The sequence below is a fragment of the Eublepharis macularius genome, chromosome 12 (genome assembly GCF_028583425.1).
Source record: "Eublepharis macularius isolate TG4126 chromosome 12, MPM_Emac_v1.0, whole genome shotgun sequence".
In the NCBI taxonomy this organism is placed as follows: domain Eukaryota; kingdom Metazoa; phylum Chordata; class Lepidosauria; order Squamata; family Eublepharidae; genus Eublepharis; species Eublepharis macularius.
In genome coordinates, this window is record NC_072801.1 from 79,471,965 (window position 1) to 79,497,587 (window position 25,623).

General features: G+C 52.9%; 2 protein-coding genes across 4 annotated transcripts in view; both read right to left on the reverse strand.

The window, feature by feature from the left end:
* Positions 1-54: 54 nt before the first annotated feature.
* Positions 55-3,578, reverse strand: TMEM256 (transmembrane protein 256). Its single transcript, XM_054995231.1, has 4 exons — positions 3,468-3,578; positions 2,654-2,691; positions 2,360-2,440; positions 55-552 (listed from the first exon to the last, which is right to left on the reverse strand). The coding sequence occupies exons 1-4, from the start codon at positions 3,553-3,555 to the stop codon at positions 409-411; spliced, it is 351 nt and encodes a 116-aa protein (XP_054851206.1). The 5' UTR covers positions 3,556-3,578; the 3' UTR covers positions 55-408.
* A 3,351-nt stretch (positions 3,579-6,929) lies between these two features.
* Positions 6,930-25,623, reverse strand: part of NLGN2 (neuroligin 2) — a 38,416-nt gene continuing 19,722 nt past the window's right edge. For all 3 annotated transcript variants that reach the window (XM_054995119.1, XM_054995118.1, XM_054995117.1), the window contains 4 exons: positions 21,150-21,299; positions 17,564-17,749; positions 16,446-17,235; positions 6,930-13,186 (listed from right to left, as the gene is read on the reverse strand). In XM_054995119.1, the coding sequence (XP_054851094.1) occupies positions 12,367-13,186; positions 16,446-17,235; positions 17,564-17,749; positions 21,150-21,299 (1,946 nt within the window). In that variant the 3' untranslated portion in view covers positions 6,930-12,366. The remainder of the gene's footprint in view (positions 13,187-16,445; positions 17,236-17,563; positions 17,750-21,149; positions 21,300-25,623) is intronic.

Below are 25,623 nucleotides of genomic sequence, written 5' to 3' on the forward strand. Positions count from 1 at the left end.
TGGCCCGCCTAACTTGGGTGTTCCTTGCGAGTAACGCCTGTCAGCAGAAAGAAAGCAGCTCACATTCGTTTATTCAATCACTTTTAAGGACCGGTCAAGACACAGCTATCATCCCATTCAGGTCAAGACAGGTGGTTTAACATGATTCTTTCCTGGCCTTAAATTCATTGCAGAGTTAACTTCAAAAATCTGTGCTTGATTCTAAAAAATTATCCCAAAAAGATGAGGGTCGCAAGGGCAAGAAACGACACTGGGAAGGCAGCATTGGCTGGGCTTGGCAACCTCCTCCCCTCCTTTGACTCCCCCTGTTACAATACTGGCCCCATATCAGGCATTTCCTTCCACCCATGGACACCAGACACCGGCCACTGCACTGGAAGAAAAAATCGTGGAGTGGGGCGGGGTGTGTCAGGGCGCCATCGCGATCCAGCCGAGGATGAGGAGGGTTCCACCGAAGGGTGCCGCTTTGGTAAAAGTGGGGTCTCCCGTCATGGCGTGGTAGTAGAAGGCCCCACAGAACATACCCATTCCCGTGGACAGGACAGTCCCAGCCTGAGAGAGCAAACAAAACAAAACAAAACACGATTGCTCTTCACCACGGCAAAATTCTATCTGTAGCCTCACAGGCATGACTGGCAGAGTGTGTGCGTGCGTGTGCATGGACATCCCAGTCTATCTTTTTTCCTTTGCACTATCAAGAACTGCCGTTACTACTGGGAACAGGATTCCAGGGCGAGCCCAACTCTGCTTGGATCCACAGACAAGTTTTGTCTGGGGGCAAACTGACAGCCGGATTGCGGGACAAGAAGTCGTCCTCACGGGGGCAGGGGGACTGGCTGGCAAAGCTGGGGACATGCTGCCTGGCTTGCTTACCGAGTCAGTATCAAGCTATTTGCTATCATGCGAAGCTGCCATACATCGAGTCAGACCACGAGGCCTCTGCCTGGCAGGGGTTCTCCCAGGCCTTGGGGAGAGCTCAGCCCTCTGCTCCAAGACCCTTTTGCTGGGAACCTTCTGCATACTTGCTGGGGCGCAGCTGTCAGAGACAACTCCTCCTCCTTCCTGCGCTAGCTCCAGTTCTCTGCTGCTGATGTACAGTGACCTGGAAGGGGTGGGGAGAAGGAAAAAGGGGGTGGGACAGATTTATGGAGAATGGGCCTAGCAGGCTATCGTTGCCCATTAGCCATGACAGCCCAAGGGGGCCTTCCCATCAAAAGGCAGAATGGCCCTGGGGAGAAATGCTGCCCCCTCTAGAATTTGCCCCAGTAATTCAACCCCTGGGACTGTGCTGTTCATGAACAGGAATCTGGCTCCAAAATTGTTACTGGCGGAAAGGAGGGGGAAGGGAATGAGCCATCCAGCCCCAAAACACGGAGTACTTTAGTACTTAGTGGCTCCAGCCAACGTAGAATAACAGATTTACCACGTTACACTTTGCTAGAACATCAAACCCGAAGAAGTAAAACAGTAAGAAGTCCAGTAGCACCTTTAAGACTAACCAACTTTATTGAGGCATAAGCTTTCGAGAACCACAGCTCTCTTTGTCAGATGCATCGTCAGCTTTCGAGAACCATAGCTCTCTTCGTCAGATGCATCGTCAGCTTTCGAGAACCATAGCTCTCTTCATCAGATGCATCGTCAGCTTTCGAGAACCGCAGCTCTCTTTGTCAGATGCATCATCAGCTTTCGAGAACCACGTAGAGAGCTGTGGTTCTCGAAAGCTTATGCCTCAATAAAGTGGGTTAGTCTTAAAGGTGCTACTGGACTGTTTACTATTTTGCAGCTACAGACTAACACGGCTAACTCCTCTGGATCTAAACCCAAGGAACAGAGACTGGCAGCCAAATAGCTGTCACTTCCCCTTGTGGCAGGATGAGCAAAACTGCCACGCAGGGGGAAAGAAATTCTCTTATCCGGTGACTTGGGAGTCAGAGAGGCACAAGCCACGAGGGACTAAATCTTTACCTGGGGACTCCATCTTGTCCACATGGCATGGGACAACGGGGAGCAGCTTCAACCCTGAGAACTAAGGACTTTTAAATGGAGCAAGGGGAAAGGCTGGCGGTGCCAATCAGGGAGGTGGGACGGCTGTGGGGGTTTTCTGATCTCCCGTGACCCGGGGAAACGGAGCCCGTTCCTTCACAGGCGCTGCAGCAGCTAGCAGGAGAGGGCCGTTGCCAGTGGGCCCTGTGGACAGGCAACCAACCAGTTGCTCCTTAAAACAGGATGCAGGGCCAGATGACCCCCTGGGCAAAGCCAGGCTGGCTGCTCTTAAGTTCTAATGGGGGGGGGCACATTGGGTAGCTGGCCTTACGCCCCGTGTCCGTGTGGCCCTCCCCCTCTGGCCCTGCATACTTACCACCGTGGGGTACCGGCAGTGGGGGACGGCCAACAGCGCCAAGCTGTGCAGGAAGTGGTACTTGTTGGCTGTTTCGTAGAGCTACGGAAGAGCAGCGTGAAAAGCGTTAAAGGTTTGCAGGTAGGAGGTGGAACTCGCAGGCTCTTTCCTCCCCTTCTAACAAGCCCCCACCCCGTGAGTCTAGGCTCCTGCACAAGTGGCAAGGATTCCCACCCACCCCAATCCCCCCCCCATCTCCTCCATCTCAGCCAGCAGGCGCTGGGCAGGAGCGGGGCTTGCTGGTGTTTTACTTACCTCTTTCAAGTAGTCATCCCGGTCACTGCGGCGGAACCCTGCAAGGGGGGTGGGGGGTAGAAGAGGCCAAAACAAGAGTGAGTTAAGAATAAACTAGAGCTGGGATCCCCTTCTGGCCCCATCCCAGTCCCAGAGGCTGCTAAGCTCTGAACCAGGGCAAGGACAGCACTGGGTGGTGTGGGCTGAGGATTCCATCAAGGAGGCAAGATCGGGGCACTGCTTTGCAAAGCCCATCCGTATAGAAGGTCTGGTGCAGACCTCCCTGCTATCTTGGACCCCGCATTCAGGGGGCATGCTTGGGTTTTCCGCACTTTGGGCCAGCTCTACACTACCGCTTGCACCTAGAAAGAGTGGGGCGCTCCCCCCCCCAATAGCCCAGCTCTCTGGAACGCCCACCCCTCTGGCAGGGCTGCTGATCCCTCCCTCCCCTCCCACAGTTGCTCCAGGCCTTGATAGCGTTGCCAGCTCCAGGCTGGGTAATTCCTAGAGATTTAGGGGGTGGAGCCAGAAGAGGACAAACTCTGGGTAGCAGAGGAACCTCAGCGAGGTATAATGCCACACAGTCCTCTCCCCAAAGCAGCCTTTTTCTCTAAGGGAACTGATCTCTGTGGCCTGGAGCTCAATTGTAATTCCGGGAGATCTCCAGCCATCGCCTGTTGATTGGCAACTTGGCCCTGGTAGGAATTCCTCCTCCTCCCTCTCCCCCCCCCTCTGGCCAACCCCCCTTTCCGAGCCTCGCCCCGCCTTGCTTCGTCACGCCCGCCCTTCCCGCCCTCCGTCTGCAGCCTTTGCTTTGCAACGGGCCCGGCCTCACCGTGAGCCCCGTAAGCGGCAGCCCCCACCGCGGCAGCCCCGCTGAGCGCTCCGAGCCGTCGGAAAAACTGTCCGCTAGCAGAAGCCATCCTTCGCCCGAGTCCGCTGTTTCCGCCTTCCAGCGCCCTGCCCAATCAACGCTCCTGGAGCGCTATTTAATATGAAGTCCCGCCCCAATACGCGCGCCTTAGCCAATCAGCGATGACCTCCGCCGGGGTTCGAAAACCAAGGGCAAACGGGGGTTCTATGACGTTAGGCGCAGGAGGAGTGGAAAGCAGGAGCCGTCCAATCAGAACACAGGCTCTTCTTTCCCGCAGCTTAGCTTGCATTAGAGAATCCCATCAAACCTCAGTAACCAATCAATGGACAAGCATAAAGCCAGTTTTGTATGCGTCGCTATTAAGACCTGTACGGCGAACGCATACCCAATAAGCGATGCATCCAGCCCGCCCCCCTTCCTTAATTTCCGCTATTTCGGAGAAGCATTTACGGTAACCAGGCGCCTCTCTAGCGCCCCCTGCTGCGGCTGTGGACTCAAAGGGAGCGCGGCTTCCCCGGCTGTCTCCCTGGCAGCCTCCACTCCCTCCCTTTTTGCAGCTTTGGCTCTTCTACGCTCGTCTATTCCGCCCTCCCCCTGCACGGTCTCCGAACTTCCCGGGCCGTGCAGGCTGAGGGGCATTTCAGATTTTAAAAGGCCAGCAGAATCCGGGGCGATTGCCTTCCAGGCCCCTCTTCATGTCTTTCCCCTCTCCTTTCCCGCAGTAAAAAATGAAAGAGAGACGATAACCAAGAATCTGATTACAAAGCTTGTATTTACCAGCTACAACCACCAGGCGACAGCAAAGGCGCAGCAATAAACTGCCTCCAGTTTGAATTCATGATTCAGACCAGATTCGGGGGGGGGGCACCTTAGACGGACCCCAATTGCATCCACACCTGGCCTGCCTCCTTACAGGCCCTAGAGGCCTTAGGCGCTAAAACTCAGCTTCACAGCCAAGGGCCGCTCCGACCTCCCGGTTTTGCAGGGGCAACCTGGGAAAGGGATAGACTTGGCGGGATGTTTTAGCGCGTGTGTCAAAATCTCGGCCACTGCCTGATCAGATACCAAAGAGGCTAAATTGCCGGAGTCTCAATCGATCTGCAAATTAAATTAACCAAGCTGGGAAAAAATAGTCGTCACATTTCTACCTCGTCCTTCCAAGGAGCTCCGGGCAGCAACGCCCTAGCTTCTCCCCTCTTTATCTTCATAACAGCCCTGCGAGGTAGATTTGCAAGAGCAGGACGGATCTGAAACGCTCTAATCATTACCCCACGCTGTCTCTCCAGGTTAAATATGAACACGTGCACAGTGCATCTCTTGTGTCCCCCGTGCCCATCTACTGCAGGTCTAGCCAAGCTTGGAGGGCGCCTTTCCCTCGAGTCGCTTGTGCATTGCTGGGAGCTGATGGCGGCGTTGCTCATCCAGAAGGTGCCGGGGCCGCCCGGCGCGAAGTTCTTCAGCCTCGCCGCCGCCTCCCCCAACAGCTCATCTGATCTTCGTCGCGCCTCGTAATCGTGCTAGGAGAGGAAGGAGCCTGGACGCCTTGCCCAGCTCGCCCGGGAAAGGCAGAAAGCCGCCCCTCCCCCCTCGGAGGGGGCCTCTTTCCACCCCCCGCCCCCGACGCCCGGCCTCGTTGCCTTTCGGTTTGCAGCCTCGGGCGCCCTGACCCTCGCCGGGCCCTGAAGAAGAACCGAGCGGCGGTTGTCAAGGTGCCGGCTCACGGCCGCCATCGTGCTCCGCTCTCGTCCGCAGGCTCTTTCCGCGGCATTCCTCCTGGCTGGTGGGAGCAGTGTGCTTGCCCAGGGCGGGGCTGCAAACGGGAAGCAGCAGCGCCCGTGGCCGGTTCTCCCGCGGAGGGAAGGCAGCGGGTCTCGTCCTCTCTCTCCCCCCCTCTCTCTTCGCGCTTCCTCCCCGATCTCCCCCCCCCGCACCTGCTCTGAGCATGGGCAGAGGGCCTTTCTGACACGTTCAGGTGTCACGGGGAGCTTCTGGGGCCGCAGCAGTCCGTTCGAGTCGGCTTAAGCCTCTCCCCCACCCTTTCTTTGCAGTTTAAGCCCTTTTCGCCCCTTGCCCATGGCTGGGAACGTGAGAAGGCGGCAAGGCCCATAAGCATGTGCAGAGTGCCGCTTCCGCTCTCCTGCAAACCCCGAGAGGGAAGCGCCAGTTCTGGCCACCCGCTAACGGACCCGCCTCCCTCCCGCTCCAACCCGCTCCCCAGACGCCCACCGGGCAGCCTCCCCTCGGCCTCTCCGCCCCCGCCCCCCGAGGCCCAGGCGAGCTTTCGGCCTCCTCCTTTTCCTGGAAGAGGGGCGGGGGGGGGGGAGCGTTGCTATGGCAGCCCCATGCGCGGCCCGTCCCTCCCCCGGTCTTGGGTAGGCGCTGCTGCTGCCGCCGCGACGCGGCGCAGGCGGGGACGGGAGGCGCTATTTATAGCCCGCCGCGCAGCCTGCAAAGGAGGTGGGGCCCTGCCCCCTCGCCTCTGGAGGGGCCTGGCTGGGAGGGGGCAGGGCGAGCGGGGGGGGGCGCCTCAGGCACCGGCGGCCCAAGGCCCCCCCCCCCCCGCAGCCCCTTTGCCCCGGCGGGCCTGGAGGCGCCCCCGCGCTGCGCCGCCCGAGTCCCGCCCGCCGCGGCGGAATTTGGCCCGTTTAACGCGTCGGCGCTTGGCGGTCATTGCTGGTTCTGCTCCGCTCCAGCTTGCGGCCGGCGCCGCGGAACCGCCCTGAGCCCCAGCGAGAAAGGCGGCCCAGAAATAAGGTAGATGGGCGGCTAGCTAAAGAGCGCGCCGGGGGCTCCTTTGCCCGCTGCTGCCCGCCCGCCCGCCTCCGGGGGTGACTTCTCAGCCCCCGCCCCCGTTGACCAAGCCAGACCATCCCTCCATCCAGGGCAGGGCCGGCTGCGGAGGTCTCCTCCAGGCCCTTGAGCCTGGTGACGCGTGTGCCCACCCCTTCCATGGGCACAGGCAGGGGGGGTCTGTCCTTGGCACAGTGGCAGGTCTACCCATATCCAGTGGGCGCTTTTCCTGCGTGGGATCCCCTAAACTGGATTCCCCCCTGGCATTCGCTGCCAGCTGGCATGCGGACACCACCCGGTCCTCCTTCGGAAGGTGACCCCCACAACCACAACCTGCTCCTCCACAATTGCCACCTTATGACCCACAGCCCGCAGGCGGACGTGGGGATGGGGAATCTGTGGGGATCCAGCCCCTTTCCAGTTCTTGGGGTCCTCGGCGACTTGCCACAGGCAGCCAGGGAGGAGCGAACAGGTTCTCACAAGGTCTGCCCTTCAGTCTCTGGCTCCAGGAAATCATTCGGCATCTTTAGAAAAGGAAACACTTCCAAAGGTGTGTACCACAAGGACAGGGTGCAGTTTGTCCGAAGGCCCTCCCTCCTTCCCTGCCCCCAGCTGTAAACTCAAAAACACATCAACAGTTAAATCTTTTTTTTTATATTTACAATATCATTTTCCATTTCTTGCAAGGTTTAAAAATGTGTACAGCATCTCAGCTCAGATCCCAGCTCCCCCCCTGCCAAGTTCCTCTTCTTTATAGGACGCGACCATCCCGAACCAGATGTGGTAATCCATCAAACACAAGAAGTCCTGCTCCCCCCACGTATTCTTCCGTAATCTGAAGAGTCCTCCTTCCTGGGGGGCAGGGGGAAGAGGGGCTGTCAGTTTGGAGGCCTCTGATCAGCGGTAGAAGAGGAGTCCTTCGTGGCCAGGGAGTGCAAGGGGAGGCGTTCAAAATCAGCCCCTCCCGGTCCAAATCCAAATCTCATAAAAATAGATAACTCTCCAGTTTGCAAGGGGGAATAAGGGGACAGGCCTCAACCATCCTGTTTGTGCTACCTGAGGGGATGTTCTTGGCAGCCATTTGAGGTCGCAGACAGAAGGCCTCTTCTCCATCACTGACGGTGGCTCTCTTGAGTGTATGGCAATTAAGGGACTCCCTCAAGAACAGCCATTGGGGGTTAGAGGTCCAGGAATAATCCCGGCAGTGGCCATGTTGAAATGACAGAAGGAAAAATAAAACAAATCCCACAAGGTATTTGCTTGCAAGCTGGGAAATAGCTGGAAGAGTCCATCTTGGATTTTAAAAAACAGGCGCATTTCCCAGGCGGTCCTCTTGGATGGTGGATCAAGAAAGCCTGAAAAAAGGCTGAAAGTGATCCCATCTGGTGGTCGAGATTTAAAAGAAGACGCATCTGAAGGACTGGATTGTATAAAACAAAAGGGTCCTCAGGCAGGCATCTGATTTCAGAAGAACTCCACAGTCAGAATTCAGAGTTCTCTGACGGCCATATTAGATGCTGTCCGCAAGAACGTGTTCCTGCAGGCAGCCATCTTGGTTTGGAGCACGTAGGGGCTGCCATTGTGGCTGCCCAAACGAAATGGCCTGTGCTTTTCTCCGCCAGCAACGGAACTGAGATAGTGCAGTTGATGCGTTCAGGTGCGTAGGAGTGAGAGCAACCATGGGATGGGAGCATTTGGCAACAGTGTAAGGCGCTGACATCTCTCCGCTGGAGGCGCAACCGATGTCGGAACCGAGTTCCACTCCTTGGCACAGGCAGAGTCACAGGAGCCCCTGTAAACTCAAGTAGCAAAATAAAGGAACCCCCCCTCCCCAAAAAGAACATGTTCCCCCATCCAAGTTTGCTGAGTTTGGCACAGGTTCTGCTTTTTTTTTTTTTTTACAAAATAATTGTTTTCCTTTTTAAAAAAAACAGATATATATATATATTTATAATAAATTCTTTTCTTTTTTTAAAAAAAGGAAACCAACTGGAAACATCACAAAGTTAGATGGAGTCTCAGAATGGCTTAGAACAAGACTCTCCCCTCCCCGCCCGACCTTTGTTTGCTCCGCTGCCCTCTCCTGCACCCGGGTTTTCCAAAAACAAAACGAAGAAACAAAATCTTCCAGAACAAACAGCCGAGGCACAAAAACGGAGAGAGAACGAACATCCGAGAATGATGTGCTTTTTAAAAATAGAAAGGATCACTTTCCTTTTGTCTTACTGGATTCAGCTAGTGGAACATGTTCGGATCTCACTAAAAGAGCTCACTGGAACCAAATAATGCCTAAGGCTGGGGGGGGGGGGGGAGATCAAAAATGCATAATAGAAATGAGTGGGTAGGTGGGAATAGGGAACAGCAGAAGAGGAAGTGCCGATGCTTTATGGGATGAAAGAACAACTCTCAGACGGGTGAAAGGCGCCATCCAGCCCACCCTCTTGCCTCCAAAGCAGCATTTGCCTACCAGCCCCACCCCCCAATTTAGGCAATCCAAGCAACAAAGCAAGCCAGGAGCCAAGAGAATTGGCTCCTGAAGAGCGGGCGGAGCAGAGGACACGTGCAAAAAAGCCAGGGCACAGTTGGAGAGTTTGGCCTGCTGGCCAGGAGACGGACATCCCCTAAATGAGGGAGGTTCGAGTCCAGGTGCACCTTCATGAAACTGATGGAGCTTGACTCTCAAAAGCTTCTACCCTGGAAATTCTTGTTGATCTCTAAGGTGCTACTGGACTCGAAGTCTGCTCACCTACTGCAGACCAACATGGCTACCCACCTGCAACTATCTACTAAGCAGAGAGACTACCGGAAGGAGAGACGGGGGGGGGGGGGGTTGATAAGCAGACAGAGACGGGGACAGCCGTGCACAGACTCTGACCCGACAACTCCAGGTCTACTCTGTGCTCAGGGTTCCTACACATTCATTCCACGGCACTCCCAAGGGACCCGTGCTCTCATTCCTCCCCCACCCTGACCACTTTCAGATTTTAACCTACCAACTTGGCTCTCTTGCTCCTGGCGAGAGAAATCTGCTATCAACCCGGGAAGGGTCATCAGCTTCCACCTGCATCAGAAAGGCAAGGAAGTGGTTGGCAACGGAAGGAGGGGAGAAGGTGGGGGGGTCGTCTAGGATGGGACTGAAGCACAAAGTCCCTGCCACAAATTCAAGCCCACTGGACTCTGAGGAAGCCAGTTACGTGGCAAGGCTGACACCTGGCAGATCAAGAACCCTCTGAACAGAACAGCTCTTTGGAGGAGGGGGGCCACAAGCTTTCAGCTTGGTTTGCGCTGGTTAAAATTGGCTGTGAAGAGGCACAAGCATCTTTAGGACCAGCTCCCAAGGAATGGGAATTTTACAAAACGGGGAAGAAACAAGGGAATCAGCAAGAAAGCCCCTCCCTGATAAACAGAATAATGGCTGGAGAGAGGGTTGCATTGCGGTCACGCGTTTGAATGCAAGAGGAACCTGCCCTGCTCGCCTTGGAACAGAGCTCCCTAGCGCAGGCCAGACTTCGGTCCATCTGGCTCAGCCGCCTCTTCTCTGACTGGCAGGGAGCTTGCTCAACACTGATGAGATCTAGTTGAGCGGGAGACGCCAGCGATCAAAGCTGGGACCTTGACCAGTTAGTCGGAATGCCCTCCCGGCCATCTAGCTCTGGCCCAACAGCACCATCTCTGAGGAGCCCTTCAGGAGGCAGCCTGCCGGTCACAAGGCGAACCGCGCACCCCGTTGGGTCCTCAAGGGATCTTGAGGCTTTGCATGCCCCCCCCCTTGCCTGGGCAGGGCAGGCTGCCACGGACTGGAGCTGTAGAGTCAGAACAACATGGAAACTGCAGATTATCGTGCTGGCTGATCCAGGAAGTGGGGCGGGGTGGGGTGGGGTGAGAAGACTACTTTCTGCCAGTTATCTCCCAGATCCATATGACGCTGCCTTATACTGAACCTGACCCTAGGAGCCCTGGCCTGGCCCGCCCAGATCTCAGGCAGAGAGAGGTCTTTCCTGGACCGGTGAACTGATGGCCTTTTGCAAAGTGGAGATACCAAGAGACAGGCAGGTCTCTGGCACTAACAGGACAGCCCCTCTCTGCTATCAGGCAGGGAGAGGGACAGTGGAGCGCAGGGGGGGGGGGGCGGGAAGGTGGCCTGCTCTGCAAAACTGGCAGGTCTTTGGAATCGTCGTTCCTCACCACACAGGATTCCCTTCGGGACTTTGGCCCAACAGGGGAGTTGCGAGTTCACAGCTCCCAGTGATTTTTTCCAAATTTAATTCTCCGCCACAAATTAAATTTTCCCAAATTTAATTCTCCCAGCACCCATCTGGTTTGTCCTTTAGCTGCCAAAGCACGGGATGAAGGGAGGCTTAAGGGAGGCTCAGCGCTCCAGAAGAGGGGCCCAAGCCAACAGAAAAGCGGGAGGAAAGCTGAGCCAGGAGGAGGAAGGAGCGGGAGAGCGAGGGAGAGGGACCAAAGGCAGGCCGCGCATTCGTTGCCTTGTTCAAATCCGTTTTTCTTTTTAAAAAAAGTCTGGAACATGCAGTTCGTCTTTTGCAATAGCGGTAATTAAAAACAAAACAAAACAGCTCCCCTTTTCCCTCCCCAACTTTTGCAGTCTATTAACTGTTTATTTTTTGTTCAAAATTAAAAGGAAAAAAGAACTATTCCCCCCCTTCCCCTCTGATAAAAGTGAATTTCCAGTTGTTACATTCAAAATGTTCACCTTGGAAACAAGCCGGAACATACATGCTGCCCCACCACGCCGGAACCTCCGAATTTAACTCCAGGTGACGCTCCCTTTCCCACCCAATTTCCTACTGCCTCTTAAGTCCCCCCCCCCCCGCCCCCTGTGGGATTCTGGGGAGGGCTTCATCTCCTTAAGACTTTCAGACGAAGCACTGCCGCCTTCTTGGAGGCCCTCTAATGAGGGTGGCGTGGGTGGGTCCATCTGCAGAGGGGTGAGAAAGAGCAGGCTACCTGCTCTCTTCAAATTGTGCTAGGAAGGCACTGGGATCGTGGCCACCTTACCCCCCCCCCCCCGCCCCTGCCGAGGAATGAAAGCAAGGAAGGATGGTCAGCTTCTCTTCCCAGTCGCTGGCCACTGCAGTTGGGAGCCTCGTTTGCTTTCTCTTCTGGCACAGCTGAGCCCAGACACCAGCTTGCAAAGGGAAGCGCTGCTTTGGCCCTCTGTCTCAATGATAAATGCTGGCATGGTCCCTCGGCATGGACTCGCATGGGGACAAAAGGAAAGCACAGAAGAGGAGCACTCTGCCTCTCTCTGAAGACAGCTGAAGAAAAGGTGACCCGCTGGCTGCTCTTCAGGGCAATCCAGCACTGGGAATGGAGCACGGAGCAAATACAGGCATCTTCGCCATGGCCAGAGATCTGTCTGTGTTGCTCTGAACAGATCCCCCATGAAGACTGAGCTGCTCCAACATCTACTGGGCCCTCTTTGGCTAACAGTGCAGAGCAGCACAACCCGCTTTGGCAAGAGGACTGGCTCCTTTGTCAGCCATGCGTGGAGGAGCGAAGGGATACTGGATTCGTTCGCTGTCCCTCTCGCTTTTTCCAGTGCCCTTAAACCCACACCATGGTTTGGAAGGGTAGGGATGCCTTCACCATTCAACCAAGTGGATGACAGATGGCACAGCTTCCTCTCCAGTGCCCTGAGCACCAAAACTGCATCTGGAGCAATACTGGTTTTCATCACCCACCTGATGGGGTGCTGCTGCCTCCAGTTCCGCACCCGAACGGATCCCAAGCCCCAGCCAAGCTCCTTGAAAGGACTACTCTTCCTTGCTGCCCGCCTCTCCAGTGCCAGCGCCAGCCATGCTACGCCGTGTCATACCACAACCACACCACAGAAGACGATGGAGGCTCCAATATCAAGCCAAATTGGATGAAGAAGTGCCAGCCTGTCTGTGCCACAGGAGGGGGGGGGGGTCTCCATCTATCTTTCTGTTGTCACAATGTTATATAAAAGACCCATCCACATGGTGGGAAGGATGCCTCCCTCTCGGAGCAGGGTGGATTGGGACCACCGTTGCCAGGTGGCTGAGGGTACAAGGGGGGAGGGCAACTATACACGGGTGGTGGAGTGAGGGTGGGGGAGGGTGTTGTTGTGTCCGGTGGGGAAGGTGTTGAAGGGGTGCAACGCCTGCATTCCCGTGATGGTGCTCGGGATCATGGTGATGGTATTGGGGGTCATCAGGGGAACGTCGTCAGGCGCCCGGCGCAGGGCCAGGGTGTAGTCAGGAGGGCAGGCGGGACGGAGGATCTCGTGGGGCCGGAGCGGCTCCAGGTCATGGGCGTCGTGCTCGGAGTGCTTGATCTGCAGCGACATGATCTCCTCCTCCTGGCCCCCGTGGACGAGGTCGTTGGCCGCGTTCCGCTGAGGGCTGAGGCGCCGCCCGCTCCTCAGCTCGTGCCGCTTGTCCCGCTTGTAATAAAGGGCTGCAAAGGCCAGGATGTTGAGGAAGAGCAGGGAGGCCCCGACGGCCACGGTGACGCTGAGTTCGGTGGAGTAGTCCCGCGAGTCCCCTGGGAAGGGGACATAGTGTTGAGACCTGCCGCCGTCGTCTTCGTCTGGAGGGAGCGTGGGGATGGGTCGGCGAGTGGTGCTGGGACCCACTCGTGTGCTGGGCCACCGGGTGCCATACGGAGGGATACGGGTGGTGGTCGACGTGTGGGGGGGCTCGTGGAGGTTGTGGAGGTGGGGCACCAGTTCCAGCCAGAATGCCACCTTGTTAGCTCGGTAGTTGTCCCTCACCCGGGGTTTGAGGCCGATATGGAGGTACTGCTTGTCCTTCGTGTTGAACTTGGTCCACACCACTTCCTCAAAGCGGTTTGGCTTTGTGTGGATGAATTTAGTGTCCTGGGGCACAGGCTGGTTCGGATCCCTGCAGAAAGGAAGGAGAAACAAGAAAAGACAGTGTGTCAGCCCAGGCCATGAAGCCCAAGGCGTGACCCAACGACTGTCCACTGAAGGAGGCTGACCTTGATGTTGCCTCCAGCCCTGCCAATTCTTCTAGCACTCTGCATGGAAGACCCAGCCCTGATTTTGGTTCAGCAGCACCTGAAAGACCAGCAAGATTTTCAGGGCATAAGCTTTCAAGAGTCAAATCTCCATTCTTCAGCGTATCTGTATCTGAAGAAGGGCTTTTCACTCTTAAACCTTGAAAATCTTGTTGATCTCTAAGGTGCTCCTGGACTCGAATCCTGCTGTTCCACAGCTGTTCAACACAGCTACCTACTTGAAACACTTTACTTAAGAGGATTTTACTCTGGCTAAAGATGTGTGACTTTCAGATTGTGAGCATCACGACTAAACATCTCAGTGCTCCCTGGGGCCTTTACTTACAGCTCGCCATTCAGACATGACACAGGGAGGGAGATGCCTGCCTGCCCTTCAGAAGGAAAAAACTGCAGGGAAGCAGCCTAGAGAATCACAAGATATTCTGTATGCTACAGACTTCTGCTGGTTTAGCAGTAATTCTTTCTCCCTGTGACAGCTGGGGGTAGGGATCCCTCCTAAAGAATTCTCAGAAGCCTCACCAAATTACGAAAGAGTCCAGTCGCACCTTTAAGACTAACCACTTTATTGTGGTTCTCAAAAGCTTATGCTCCAATAAAGTTGGTTAGTCTTAAAGGTGCTACTGGACTCTTTAGTAATTTGCGACTACAGACTAACACGGCTAACTCCTCTGGATCTATCACCAAATTACAACTCCTAGAACTCTCTGGGAGAAGGCCAGAACTAAAGCGGTATGAAATGGACAGAAGTTTGAGCTCTGGGCTGATTCCCGGCATTTTGTTGCTCCCAGCAACACACGGCCAGTGTCACTTCCCATGCCAATAGTGGCCAGGCCTGAGCCTTGTGGGTTCCTCCCTCTTCAGACCCAGCCAATGATGGCATGGCTGCAGGGTGCAATGGCGATCGCCTCCTGAATGGACAGTAGCCAGGAACAAGCCAAATGTCTCCTTGTGCTGCCCCAAAGCAGTCACTGCAGTACCTTGACTAGAGAAACTAGCCCCATTTGCAATGCTGAGATGCCTACCGAGTTATCCCACTGCAGAGTCCTTTGGATTTTTAGGAAGCCCTTTGAAATATTTAGCCAAAGCCACGGTCGAGAAGGCCAACATTTTGTCATCTCTGAAAGCTGCCAGTCTTAGGTGAAATGAATCTGGAGGCAAAAAGCTCTCAGGGCACTTTTCCCCACTTCAGATTTAAGTTCTCCGAATTTCAATTCTGGTTTTCAGCATTCTCAGTTGGATTCCATTGGATTTAGGGATCCTTAGGGGACAGTGGTAGGAACAATCCTAAATGTAAAATTCTGGAATATAACTAACCACTCAGAACATTGCCTCTGAATTCGTCAGCTACTACGATTTGGTGGAGTCAGCTGTCGAAAGCAACAATTGCAAACATGCCGAATTCACTGAGTCCAGAACTTGTTTTCTCTCAGCTAAAAAGCCAAACAGGGAGCCCAGAGACCCAGAACAGAATGGCCTTGTTGAGGGACAAGAGCCGTTTTCACACTGCTTACCAGCCACGGAACATCGCGCAGAGCTCCCGGAACGACAGCGTCTTCCTGGTGCGATTTCACGCGAGAACAGCCATTCTCGCGCAAAATCGCGCCAGGAAGACACTGTCATTCCGGGAGCTTAGTGCGATGTTCTGTGGCCGGTAAGCAGTGTGAAAATGTCCAAGGAATAAAGGAACAGAAGAACGGGGCCTCTGGAAGATCAGAATCAGTCTAATCCCTATCAACAGATATAATATCGGGACCCAAGTGGGAGAAGTATCTGCAAATGGCAAGATTGTCAAACTAAATACGTAAGAGCCAGTTTGGTGTCGTGGTTAAGAGCGGCAGGACTCTAATCTGGAGAACTGGGTTTGATTCCCCACTCAAAGCCAGCTGGGGGACCTTGGGTCAGTCACAGCTCTCTAGGAGCTCTCTCAGCCCCACCTACCTCACAGGGTGATTGTTGTGAGAATAATATCAACACATTTTGTAAACCGCTCTGGATGGGCATTGTTGTCCTGAAGGGTGGTATATAAATCAAATGTTATTATTATTAAGTGAAGCCATCGTTCAAAGATGGGGTGTATTGGTTTAGGGCCAATGGATTATCATATGCATTATTAGAAACTTGTAATCATTATTGTTAAATATTCTTTGTTATGATTAAAAATAGTGCGAATGAATTGACATAGTTTCAATATATTTTAAGAGAATACCTGAGTACAGATAACTTTTATGGTGTTTGAAGTTATAAGATAATTAGTTAGCCAAGAAAGTGAGCCATCTCAGGTGAGACAGCTAGCTATTGTTGGAAGATGATTTTGAAAGCCTGCAACTACGGTAAGCTACTCTGGTCGTCTTGGAAGATGTTCCTTGCCTTGTAAAACTGGTTACTTTGGGGAGGAGATAATTAATAGGCTCAAGTATTTGTTATCCTAGAGCTTTTTAAGTGCACACCTATGTCTGAATCAGGGCCGTTTCCAGATGGCTTACCTGCCTCCGGAACATTGCGCCATCTTGCGGGGAAAACGCGAAATACCGCGTTTTCTCACGCGAGTTTTGTGCATCTGGAAACGGCCCAGGACTGACCGGAGTCATCTGAAACAGACGACTTGGCCCCTTGATTCAGTCCCCCAATCAAAGACCCCAGACCCATCCTTGATTTTATCTTCACAATAACTCTATGCAGGGCTTTTTTTCTGGGAAAAGAGGTGGTGGAACTCAGTGGGTTGCCTTCGGAGAAAATGGTCAAATGGCTGGTGGCCCTGCCCCCTTGATCTCCACTCCCCTCTGCCTGGAGATCAGGGGGCGGGGCCACCAGTCATGTGACCATTTTCAAGAGGTTCCGGAACTCTGTTCCCCCGCGTTCCAGCTGAAAAAAAGCCCTGACCCTATGAAGTATGTCAGGCAGAGACTGATTGGCCCAAGATCACCCAGGAATTTTCATGGCTGAATGAGGAACCTGAACCTGGAGCCTGCCCAGTACTAATCTGGCGCTCTTGTCACTGCATCGGGCTGGCTTGTCTGCTTGGTTCCTGCCCCTGTAGTCATGAACACATTTCACTGCCTCCACCCCAACCCTTATCCTTTCCCTTCCCGTTTGCGGTCTTCCATCCTCTTCCCAGCATCTCACCCGGTCTTGGCAAAATTGGTCCAGTAGGTCATGACCACGGCACTCAGCATGACATCATTCTTGGAAAAGTTGCAAGGGAAGAGGTCTGTGGCACCAATCATCGGCACGCCGAAGACGTAGGGGATCTCGTCCCCATGGGCTGCATCAGCCCACTCGGGCCGAGTGTCTGTCTGGCAGTGGTGGTAGAAAGTGTAAAAGTACACGGGCGACTGATATTCGGCATGAAGTTTGGCGGTGGCCACAGCAGGAGCTACCCACTGGTGGTCAGTGAAAAGTGCCAGGAGGGTCTTGCGGCGCATCTCGCCATTGTCCCGGTCAGCCCAGTCTGTGTACATGAACTTGATGGTTTCCCGCAAGATGTCCTTGCCTTCTGGGTAGCCGTAAAGGTTGTCAACAAAGTTGGAAATAGTGAAGTCAAAGTAGCTGGCTGAGATGCCATCTTCATTCTCCATGGAGTCCTCCACAAACTTCAAGCCCTCACCCTGGTTGACACCAATGAGGATGTCGTAGTTGAGGAACTCGCCCTGCTGCATCAGAATCTCTGGGTCATCCGGAACCACATCCCCATCCACCACAGGGCCAAAAGCAATATGATAGCGTGCCGGCTGAATGTCTTGGTCGACCAGCTCTCGGTAGGGCTTGCGCCGCAGGCACTCCGCTGTATCACCCGTGTCCATGTGATCACAGCCGACCTTGGAGGCCAGCATGCGGGTGTATTTAAGAGGCTGGTAATTTACGGACCAGCTGGAAATGGCCGTACCACTCTGAGCAATGGCTTTCTGGAACAGACCTACGGAAGGGGTAGAAAAAGAGCTATCAGTGAGGATATGGACGGCTATTCAAAAGACAGGAGGTACGAGGGGAGAAGAAGGGGAGTGGCGTTTGCTCCCTACTCAATGTAAGGGAATATGGTATAGCCCGCTCCTTTTCTTCTCAAAGGCACAAGAAGCGGAAGAGGAATAGCGGAATGCCTACGCAGACAGAACCAAAGAGAGTGTGTTACTGCAAGATGCTCACAGGAGAATATCATCACGCTCTGCAAACGCAGAGGCAGGTCAGCACTGATAACCCTTTTATAGGGCATCGGTTCCAGTCCAGGAAACCACACAAACATTCACCTTCTGAGTGGTGGGACAGGATGAGAAGGTTGACACATGAGGCCCCGGCTCCCGAACCAAAGATGGTGATCCGCTCGGGGTCACCCCCAAAATGGCCAATGTTCTCATTCAGCCATCGTAAGGCCTGGATCTGGTCCAGAAGGCCATAGTTTCCCTTGGCAGATTGGTCCCCTGTGCTCATGAAGCCTGTGGAAGAAAAGCAGAGAGAAAACTATGTGAGGAAGGGAGGTAGAAACCACGTTTCGGTTAGGAGGAAAAGCTAACTCTGGTTACGTTTGCAAACAGCGTGTCACATCGCATCGCTTACGCCTCCTTCAGCATTGTTTTAGCTCTGTATCAGAGTTCTGCTTGTTTTCAAACTTTTGCAATCTATACTCTGTTGCATTATTTGTCGGCTGTCCCAGCTGTTATTCGTACTGAACGGCACGGGTAATCCGCCTCGATTCTCAGTGAGAAAAACATTGTAAACAAAAAATAAAATAAAAATAGAGAAGATTATATCAAATTCCTAAGTAGATAAATTCCTAATCCACAGCCCTCACCTGTCCGACATCCTTTCATGGAATACTCACTCCCCAGTCCTAGAAAGCATTAAGAAGAAAATATTTCTGAAGCTGGGTCTAATAATGAGGGACGTGTGGAGTCTCTAAGTGGACAGATCCCCTCAGCAAACCAAACCAAGCTTGACGTAGATGTGGAGGAAGAAACACAAAGACACCAAAACTGCTTCTAACACAACAGCCAAGAACTGGCACAGAAACTAGGAGTCCAGCTCCATGTTCTCCCCCCCCCCCCAATTCTGTCACTCGTACCCCCGTCTCATCTCTGATGGCCCAGGAATTTTGCTGAACAACCACTCTCCTTGCATCAGGCGTACAGCCCGACTCATAGAATCCCAGGGTTGGGAGGTGCCTCCAGGGTTATCTAGTCCAACTCTTACTGCACAGTGCAGGAAATTCACAACTACCCCACACCCCCAGTGGCCCCCCCTCTCCATGCCCAGAAGATGGCAAAACGCCACCAGGATGCCTAGCTAAACTGGCCTAGGGAAAATTGCTTCCTGGCCCTAAAGTGGTGATCAGCATTACCCTGGACGTGTAAGAAGGGACCAAGAGAACTAAGCACTGATGTAACCCTTCCTGCCTTCCTCTCATGATCTGCCCAGGTTCATGGAATCAGCTTTGCTGTCAGGTGGGCATCTAGCCTCTGCTTAAAAACCTCCAAAGAAGGAGCGCCCACCACCTCCCGAGGAAGCCTGTTCCACTGAGGGACCGCTCTAATTGTCAGGAAGTTCTTCCTAATGTTTAGCTGAAAACTCTTTTAATTTCAGCCCACTGGTTCTGGTCCCACCTTCTGGAGCAGCGGAAAACAACTCCACACCACCCTCTATATGGCAGCCCTTCAAGTACTTGAAGATGGTTATCCTGAAGGGCGGTATATAAATCGAATGTTGTTGTTGTTATTATTATCATCATATCATCTCTAAGTCGTCTCTTCTCCAGGCTAAACATTCCGAGCTCCTTCAGCCTTTCCTCCTAGGACTGGGTCTCCAGACCCCTCACTGTCTTCTTTGCCCACCTCTGGACACATTCCAGCTTGTCTATATCCTTCTGAAATTGTGGTGCCCAAAACTGAACACAATATTCTAAGTGAGGTCTAACGAGAGCAGAGCAGAGTGATTCCATCACTTTGCGTGATCCGGACACTATGCTTCTGTTGATACCGCCCCAACCCGCATTTGCCTTTTTAGCTACCACATCACACTGCTGACTCATGTTCAGTGTATGGTCTACTAAGACCCAGGGCCGGTGCCAGAGGTTCTGGCGCCTGAGGCAGCGTGCGCGCGCTCTACGCGCACGCCACTGACTGCGTGATGGCATCATCACTGATGTCATCACGCACCGCAGGGGGGATGGGAAGCTCACGGAGCCCCAAGCAGAGAAGCTTCAAGCTGCTGCTGGGGCAGCACGCGGAGGCTGCTCCGTGCGCTGCTCCAGCAACAGCTCATGGCTTCTGTGCCCAGCTGGGGCAGAGGAGCGCGCAGCGGAGCTGGCATGGCTGGCTGCAGCAGCAGCAGCAGCTGCAGTCAGCCAGCCAGCCAGCCCAGTGCCGCCGCCACCACATGCCCCAGCCGAGCGCAGAAGCTGCAAGCCACTGCTGCAGCAGCCAGCCAGCCAGCTCCGTGCCGCCACCGCCACGCACCCCAGCTGGCCGCACAAGCCGCAAGCTGCTGGTGGGGTGGCACCCGGAGGCTGCAGCCGGCTGGGGTGTGTGGCGGCGGCGGCGGCAGCACGGAGCTGGCTGGCTGGCTGCAGCACTAGCTGCATCCCAGTCATGCCAACTTCGCTGTGCGCGCCTCCGCCCCTGACACCCCCTCCGGCGCCCCTCCAAAGCCCGCGCACCCGAGGCCACCGCCTACCTGGCCTCCATGGGCGCGCCGGCCCTGCTAAGACCCCTAGGTCCTTTTCGCACATACTACTGCCAAGACAAGTCTCCTCCATCCTATAATTATGAATTTGACTTTTCCTACCTAAATGCAGAACTTTACGTTTATCTCTGTTGAAATTCTTTTTATTTGTTTTAGCCCAGTTTTCCAGCCTGTCAAGATCATCCTGTATCTGGATTCTGTCTTCAACAGAAGTGATTATGCTGAGGAAGAAGGGTCCTTCTTGGCATTTTTCTCAAACAAAAGAAGCTTAGAAAAGCTGTCCACTAGAAGACACTTCTTTTGCCTTTGCTAAATACTGTGTCGACACACATGACCAATCTCCTTCAAAATTAATCATCGTTCTGTCCTGGGGCCCTTTGCAGGAGATAACGAGGTCTTGCTGTTAATTATTAAAAGCTTTTAAATGAAATATTAATTTCAGCAGGGCCTGGGTAAATTTCACACCCACAGGGGGAACAAAGGGGGCGCCTGAACCACAGCCTGTCGCAGAGTCAGCCACCAGCTCCCGTCTCAGGAGTCCTGGCTCCTGGGCTGCACCAAGATGCCCCAACGTCCACGCAAAGGGCCACTTTCCCACAGTATGCAACTTGCAAACAAGCGTCCCCCTGCAAGGCGCTCACTTGGCACAACATCCTCACGTTGCCCCTATTCTTTTTCTTGCATTTGTGGAGATTCCTGTGGGGGACCCTCCTGTGTGCAGAAAGAAACGGGCTTAACTACATATTGTTCCAACATGTATGAATGAGGCCAGATTTGCTGAATAGAAGATATATAAAATTAGCAAAACATCTCTACAAAAGGAGCTAGAACCCTGTACCCCAAATTTCCAAAACATAGCACTGTTGAGATTTATTTCCTGCTTTCAGAATATGTAGAATAAATCAACACACAAGGTATGGCAGCATAAAACGAGAAAGATTTTTGCTGCTGCCCAGAAGGGGGCATTTTTATATTCCGCACGTCCACGTATGTCTCTCTGTTCATAACATCAGAAGCAAACCGCCCCCCCCCCCCCGCAAAGGCAGGACTCCTAGTTTCTCTGGGAGAATGATGGTGAGGAGGAAAGCAAGCCACGACTTCTGATTTCATCCCCCTCCATCCCCAGGAGCCAGTGGGGCAGGCCAGAGCCCCCCATACCCAGCACGCCGAGTCGGTAGTTCATGGTGACGACAATCACGTTGCCATATGCAGCCAAGACACTGCCATCAAACATATTCCCTGTTCCTTCCATGTAGGATCCACCATGGATGAAGAGCATCACTGGTTTCTTCCCACTGTCTCGAATATCTGTGAGATGAGAGAGGAGACACAGGCAGTGTGAGGCATGGAGATCAAGGCCTTCTAGAATCTTCCCAGAACAGAACAGGCACCCCCATAGAAATACCTGGTTGTGCATACCCCCTAGTAACAGGAAGTGGTAGCTGTGGAGGGATTGACTGCTCCATAGAAGGGGCTGTTAAGAAAGAATAGAGCATCATAGGTTCTGTGGTTGGGAGTCCATACGTTCCACTCAAATGTTCAACCCAACCCCATCCAAATAAGAGGGGGGGAGGAGAGTTAGCAATGTCACGATCAAGGCCAGAGTTTGGGGTTAGAGGTCAAAGATCACAGGGCCCACTGAAAGCACTCCGGTCTAGAGATGGTGCTGTAAGGTTAGTTGGTCAACTGGGTAACAAATCTGGTTAGCATTCATATAATCCCAGGTTTGGGGTGGGGAGGGCAACGGGGATGAGAAACTTTGCTAGAAACCGTTGATAAGTCAGGATGGAAGCCAGAGGTCATAGAATTCAAAGGTGTTAGGAGCCAGAGGTCAAAATCCCCAGAATTCAGATGTCTGGAGGCAAGGGTCAGTCTGGAAATGGCCTAGATTAGAAGTGTCAAGGGCCAAAGCTTAATGGAAACCAGGTGACCGAAAAGCCAATGGTACCTCAAAGTCTGCAAGTGTGGGCAGAGGGGTTAAAGGTCAGAGGCAGAGCAAATGCAACTGGGAAGCGTCCCCAAAAGTCTCAGGGTCATTTTGCTCTTTGTTAGGAAAAAGGCAGCCAGAGGTCAAAGGATCAGGGGGAGGGAGGCGTGGTCCCATCGCCCATCAAGCTCATTTCCACAGGAATATGAAAAAATGCCCCTCTACTCAAATTTCTGTTTCCGTTTCTAGGTCACATCCCATTTCCATGGCAACCTGGAGCCTAATTAATTCGCTGCAAGGGGAGAGCGTTAATTAGACACACCAAGGTCTTAATTAGCAGTTTCCACTCAGCCCCTCCCCTTGCCTTTCTTGAGGGGAACAGATGGGTAAGGAGGTGGGACCAAAAGGAGTGCACAGACAACACAACTGCACACACACACACACTCCCTGGAATACGTTGCACCCTCACTCAGCACCTTGGGTCTGCACCACTCACTGAATCTGACCCATTTGGCTGGGCTTCGTGTCCTTAGCACCCCACCCACCCACCCACTCACCCACCCAAGGGACAGACCCTGTTCACACTGCTCCATCTCCCGCTGCTCTTCTGACTCGCACACTCGTCCCACATTTATCTGTCTCAGAGGCTCCCCTATTCCTCTTTTGCATGCACAGTTCTCTCCTTGCCGAGTCTTCCGTGCCAGCTCCTCCGTGTGCTCCTCACACATGTCCCTGGCACCCTCTAGAGGTCCTCTGTCCGGACAAGTACAACCATATATGTTATCAAAACAGTCTTTTTAAAGGAACCAGTGAAACAGCGCGTGATCCAAGAGGTGCATTCCCAGAGGATTCTCTGCAGGATTGCAAGGAATCTTAGGGTGCAGCCAAACGAAACAGGGAAGGGGAGATCACACTGTGTAGCTCAAGTTGGACTGTTTCCCTGAAACCTTTGTGGGGGACTGCATTTCTGCCAGACACCAACAAACTCACCCGAATCCTTGTATACACACAGAGACAGAGAGACACTCCTGGGAAGATGAACTTAGACACACTTACTGAACTCCTCACATATTCGCCAGCTTCTTGCACGCTCAGACATAAGCAGGGCTGATTATCCAGCCATGCCACCCAAGCGACTGCTCAGGACTGCACACCATAGGTGCCAAAGAACAACAGGAGTCCAGCTTGCTCCCAGCCAAGGGTTGCATGGGAGATGGCCGGCATCATCTCCTAGACCACTACCACTGTTGGCTTGGATCCAGTGGGTGGCGGCATGGATGAGGCGATGGGTATACCTGATTTGGGGTGACAAAATACCTTGAACCAAAGGTGTTCACAGTCCTCCTCAAGAGACCACTCACTGTGCCCTGTAGTCTGCTTTTCACACACACATCCCTGAAGCCTTGAGGCAGGGCCGCTGCAACCAACACAAGCCCAAAGGAAAACCCATTGTGGAGCTCACTTGCACTGGTCAGGAATGTCATCTGCGCAGCCTTCATATTACAGATTCACCTGTGCTACCCTGATTGGCACTAGCTTGGCATGATCGGTGGCACTCCCACAAGCCCTCGGCCTCTTGTAGGCATTTGAGAAAAGCTAACCAGTTGATGGAACAGCTGCTTGAAAGAGGCTTCGCAGCAGGGGGGCAGGAAGCAACAGCCAGGAGAGGAGTATGTCAGAGCTCTTCCACTGGCTAGCAGGGCTCCCCTTACACACATGGTGGTAGCAATCAATGAACTCACTCAAGCAGGGCCTTTCAAAGGGCTGGTGCTCAGGGACGCCTTCCCCGCACTGGATCCTTTGACAGGGGCCCCCTGTGCATCTGCCCTGAAAGCTTTGCATGTTGCAGAGGATTTGCGGGAGTGGCCCAGGCACGCATATCATTTCCAGAGAGCAGAGGTAAGGCCTCGCCACACACCTTGAAGTACATCCAACACCCCCTTTAGATATGCAGTCTTCTGGGAAAGCCTAACCCCCATCACCAGCCTTTACAATGAGAAACCCCTTGTAAGAAAGCTCAAATATCTTGGAAGCCATAGCTCTGAAGCATCAGAATGTGGCCAGAAACTGGATGAGAAAAACGTCAAGCTGAATGATTCCGTGTTGCTAGCTGAGCTGTGGACCCAATGGTACTGCTGGTACAACGGGGTATCTCAGCTTGCTCCTGTCTGCCAGCTGCCCTCCTAGGCACCAGCTCACCAGGAATTTTCCTAGCAAGTTAAAGGACTAATCCCCTCCGGTTTGGAAGAGGGCATCTTATTTCTATAGATGCTTTCATAAGCTCACTCTACTTTCCATGTACATCCTCCACTTGTGCCTTAAGATGATGGATCATTTTCAGTGGATTTTTTCCAGTTCTCCTCTCCTCTGCTTTCTACAGAGGAACTGTGCCCTAGAGCAGGCCTTACTCTTGTTTCCTTTCATTTAAAGAAAGAGCTCATCATTATTATGATCAGGGTATCTGCAGGACCTCCTATGATAAAAATCTGCCCCAGAACTACCTTCAGAACTTCTTCTCAGGTAATACTTCAGAGGTTTGCCGGGTTGCTAATGAAGAAAGGAAATTCTCCACGGGGGCACCCAGACTTTGGAACACCATCTTTGAGACAGATCCACCTGTCAGCACCCCTACTACCATTAGGCACCAGAGCAAGGGGCTCAAATTAAAGATTGGCAATCTAATAGAAATTAATATAGATCCAGAGGAGTTAGCGGTGTTAGTGTGTAGTTGCAAACTAGTAAAGAGTCCAGTGGCACCTTTAAGACTAACCCACTTTATTGTAGCATATGTTTTTGAGAAGCACAGCTCCCTTTGTCAGCTTATGCTACAATAAAATGGGTCAGTCTTAAAGGAGCTACTGGACTGATCCTGCACTGGGCAGGGGGTTGGACTAGATGGTCTGTATGGCCCCTTCCAATTTTATGATTCTATGACTCTTTACACCAGAAATGAAGCGAGAGGCCTGCTTCTGAAGCCCCTCCACCACCAAAATTTTAACTCTGGCCAAATATTTGAAATATATGTCCATATAAGTAGGAGCATAGCTTGGTGGCAAGCTGTGATTTTACAATAATAGAAATTATACCACCACTAGAAATGACAACTTCAGCTTCAATTAGGTGTAGCTCCTGCAGTGTATTTCCTCAGAAGCGATTGGACCGTTTCTTTTCCTGACTGGTTTAGGAGCCTCCTTACCAGTCTCCCGCCAGGGGGGCCTTGAAGTCATCTGCCCCCCTATAAGCGCAGTCACCAGACTATTGTTAAACTATGACCCCCACCCACTCCCTTTATGCTATGATTGAGGGAATTGGAGGGGGCCACCATCTTATATGCTGTTTTATATATTTATGTTCTCCGGATTTCTATTTATATATATTTAAAGTGCTTATTGAGCATTTTATTGTACTCCGCCCTGAGCCCGTTTGTGGGGAGGGAGGGCTAAAAATCAAACTAATAAATAAATAAAATTGGTGGGACCTACTTTTTAATAGTCAAGTTTAGTATTGCAGCTCAAAGTGGTAAAACGACTGCATAAAAACATTTATCAATTTTCCCCAATTGCACAATACCTTGAATTATTAAAGGGCTCTTTTCCAGTACATAAAGTTAGAATTTATAATAAAGTATTCCTACTGAATTTTTAAGGCAGTCTTTTAGGACTAGCTGTCCAGTTCTTCACACCTCATGCACAGTCCCCCACCCTT

Excerpts from the sequence above, each read along its gene's own strand:
- TMEM256 (XM_054995231.1), bottom strand. The coding sequence starts at position 3,555 with ATGGCTTCTGCTAGCGGACAGTTTTTCCGACGGCTCGGAGCGCTCAGC. Across the intron at positions 2,692-3,467 it reads TGCCGCTTACGGGGCTCACG|GGTTCCGCCGCAGTGACCGG; the intron begins GTGAGGCCGGGC and ends CCCCCCTTGCAG. Across the intron at positions 553-2,359 it reads ACTGCCGGTACCCCACGGTG|GCTGGGACTGTCCTGTCCAC; the intron begins GTAAGTATGCAG and ends TTGCTCTCTCAG.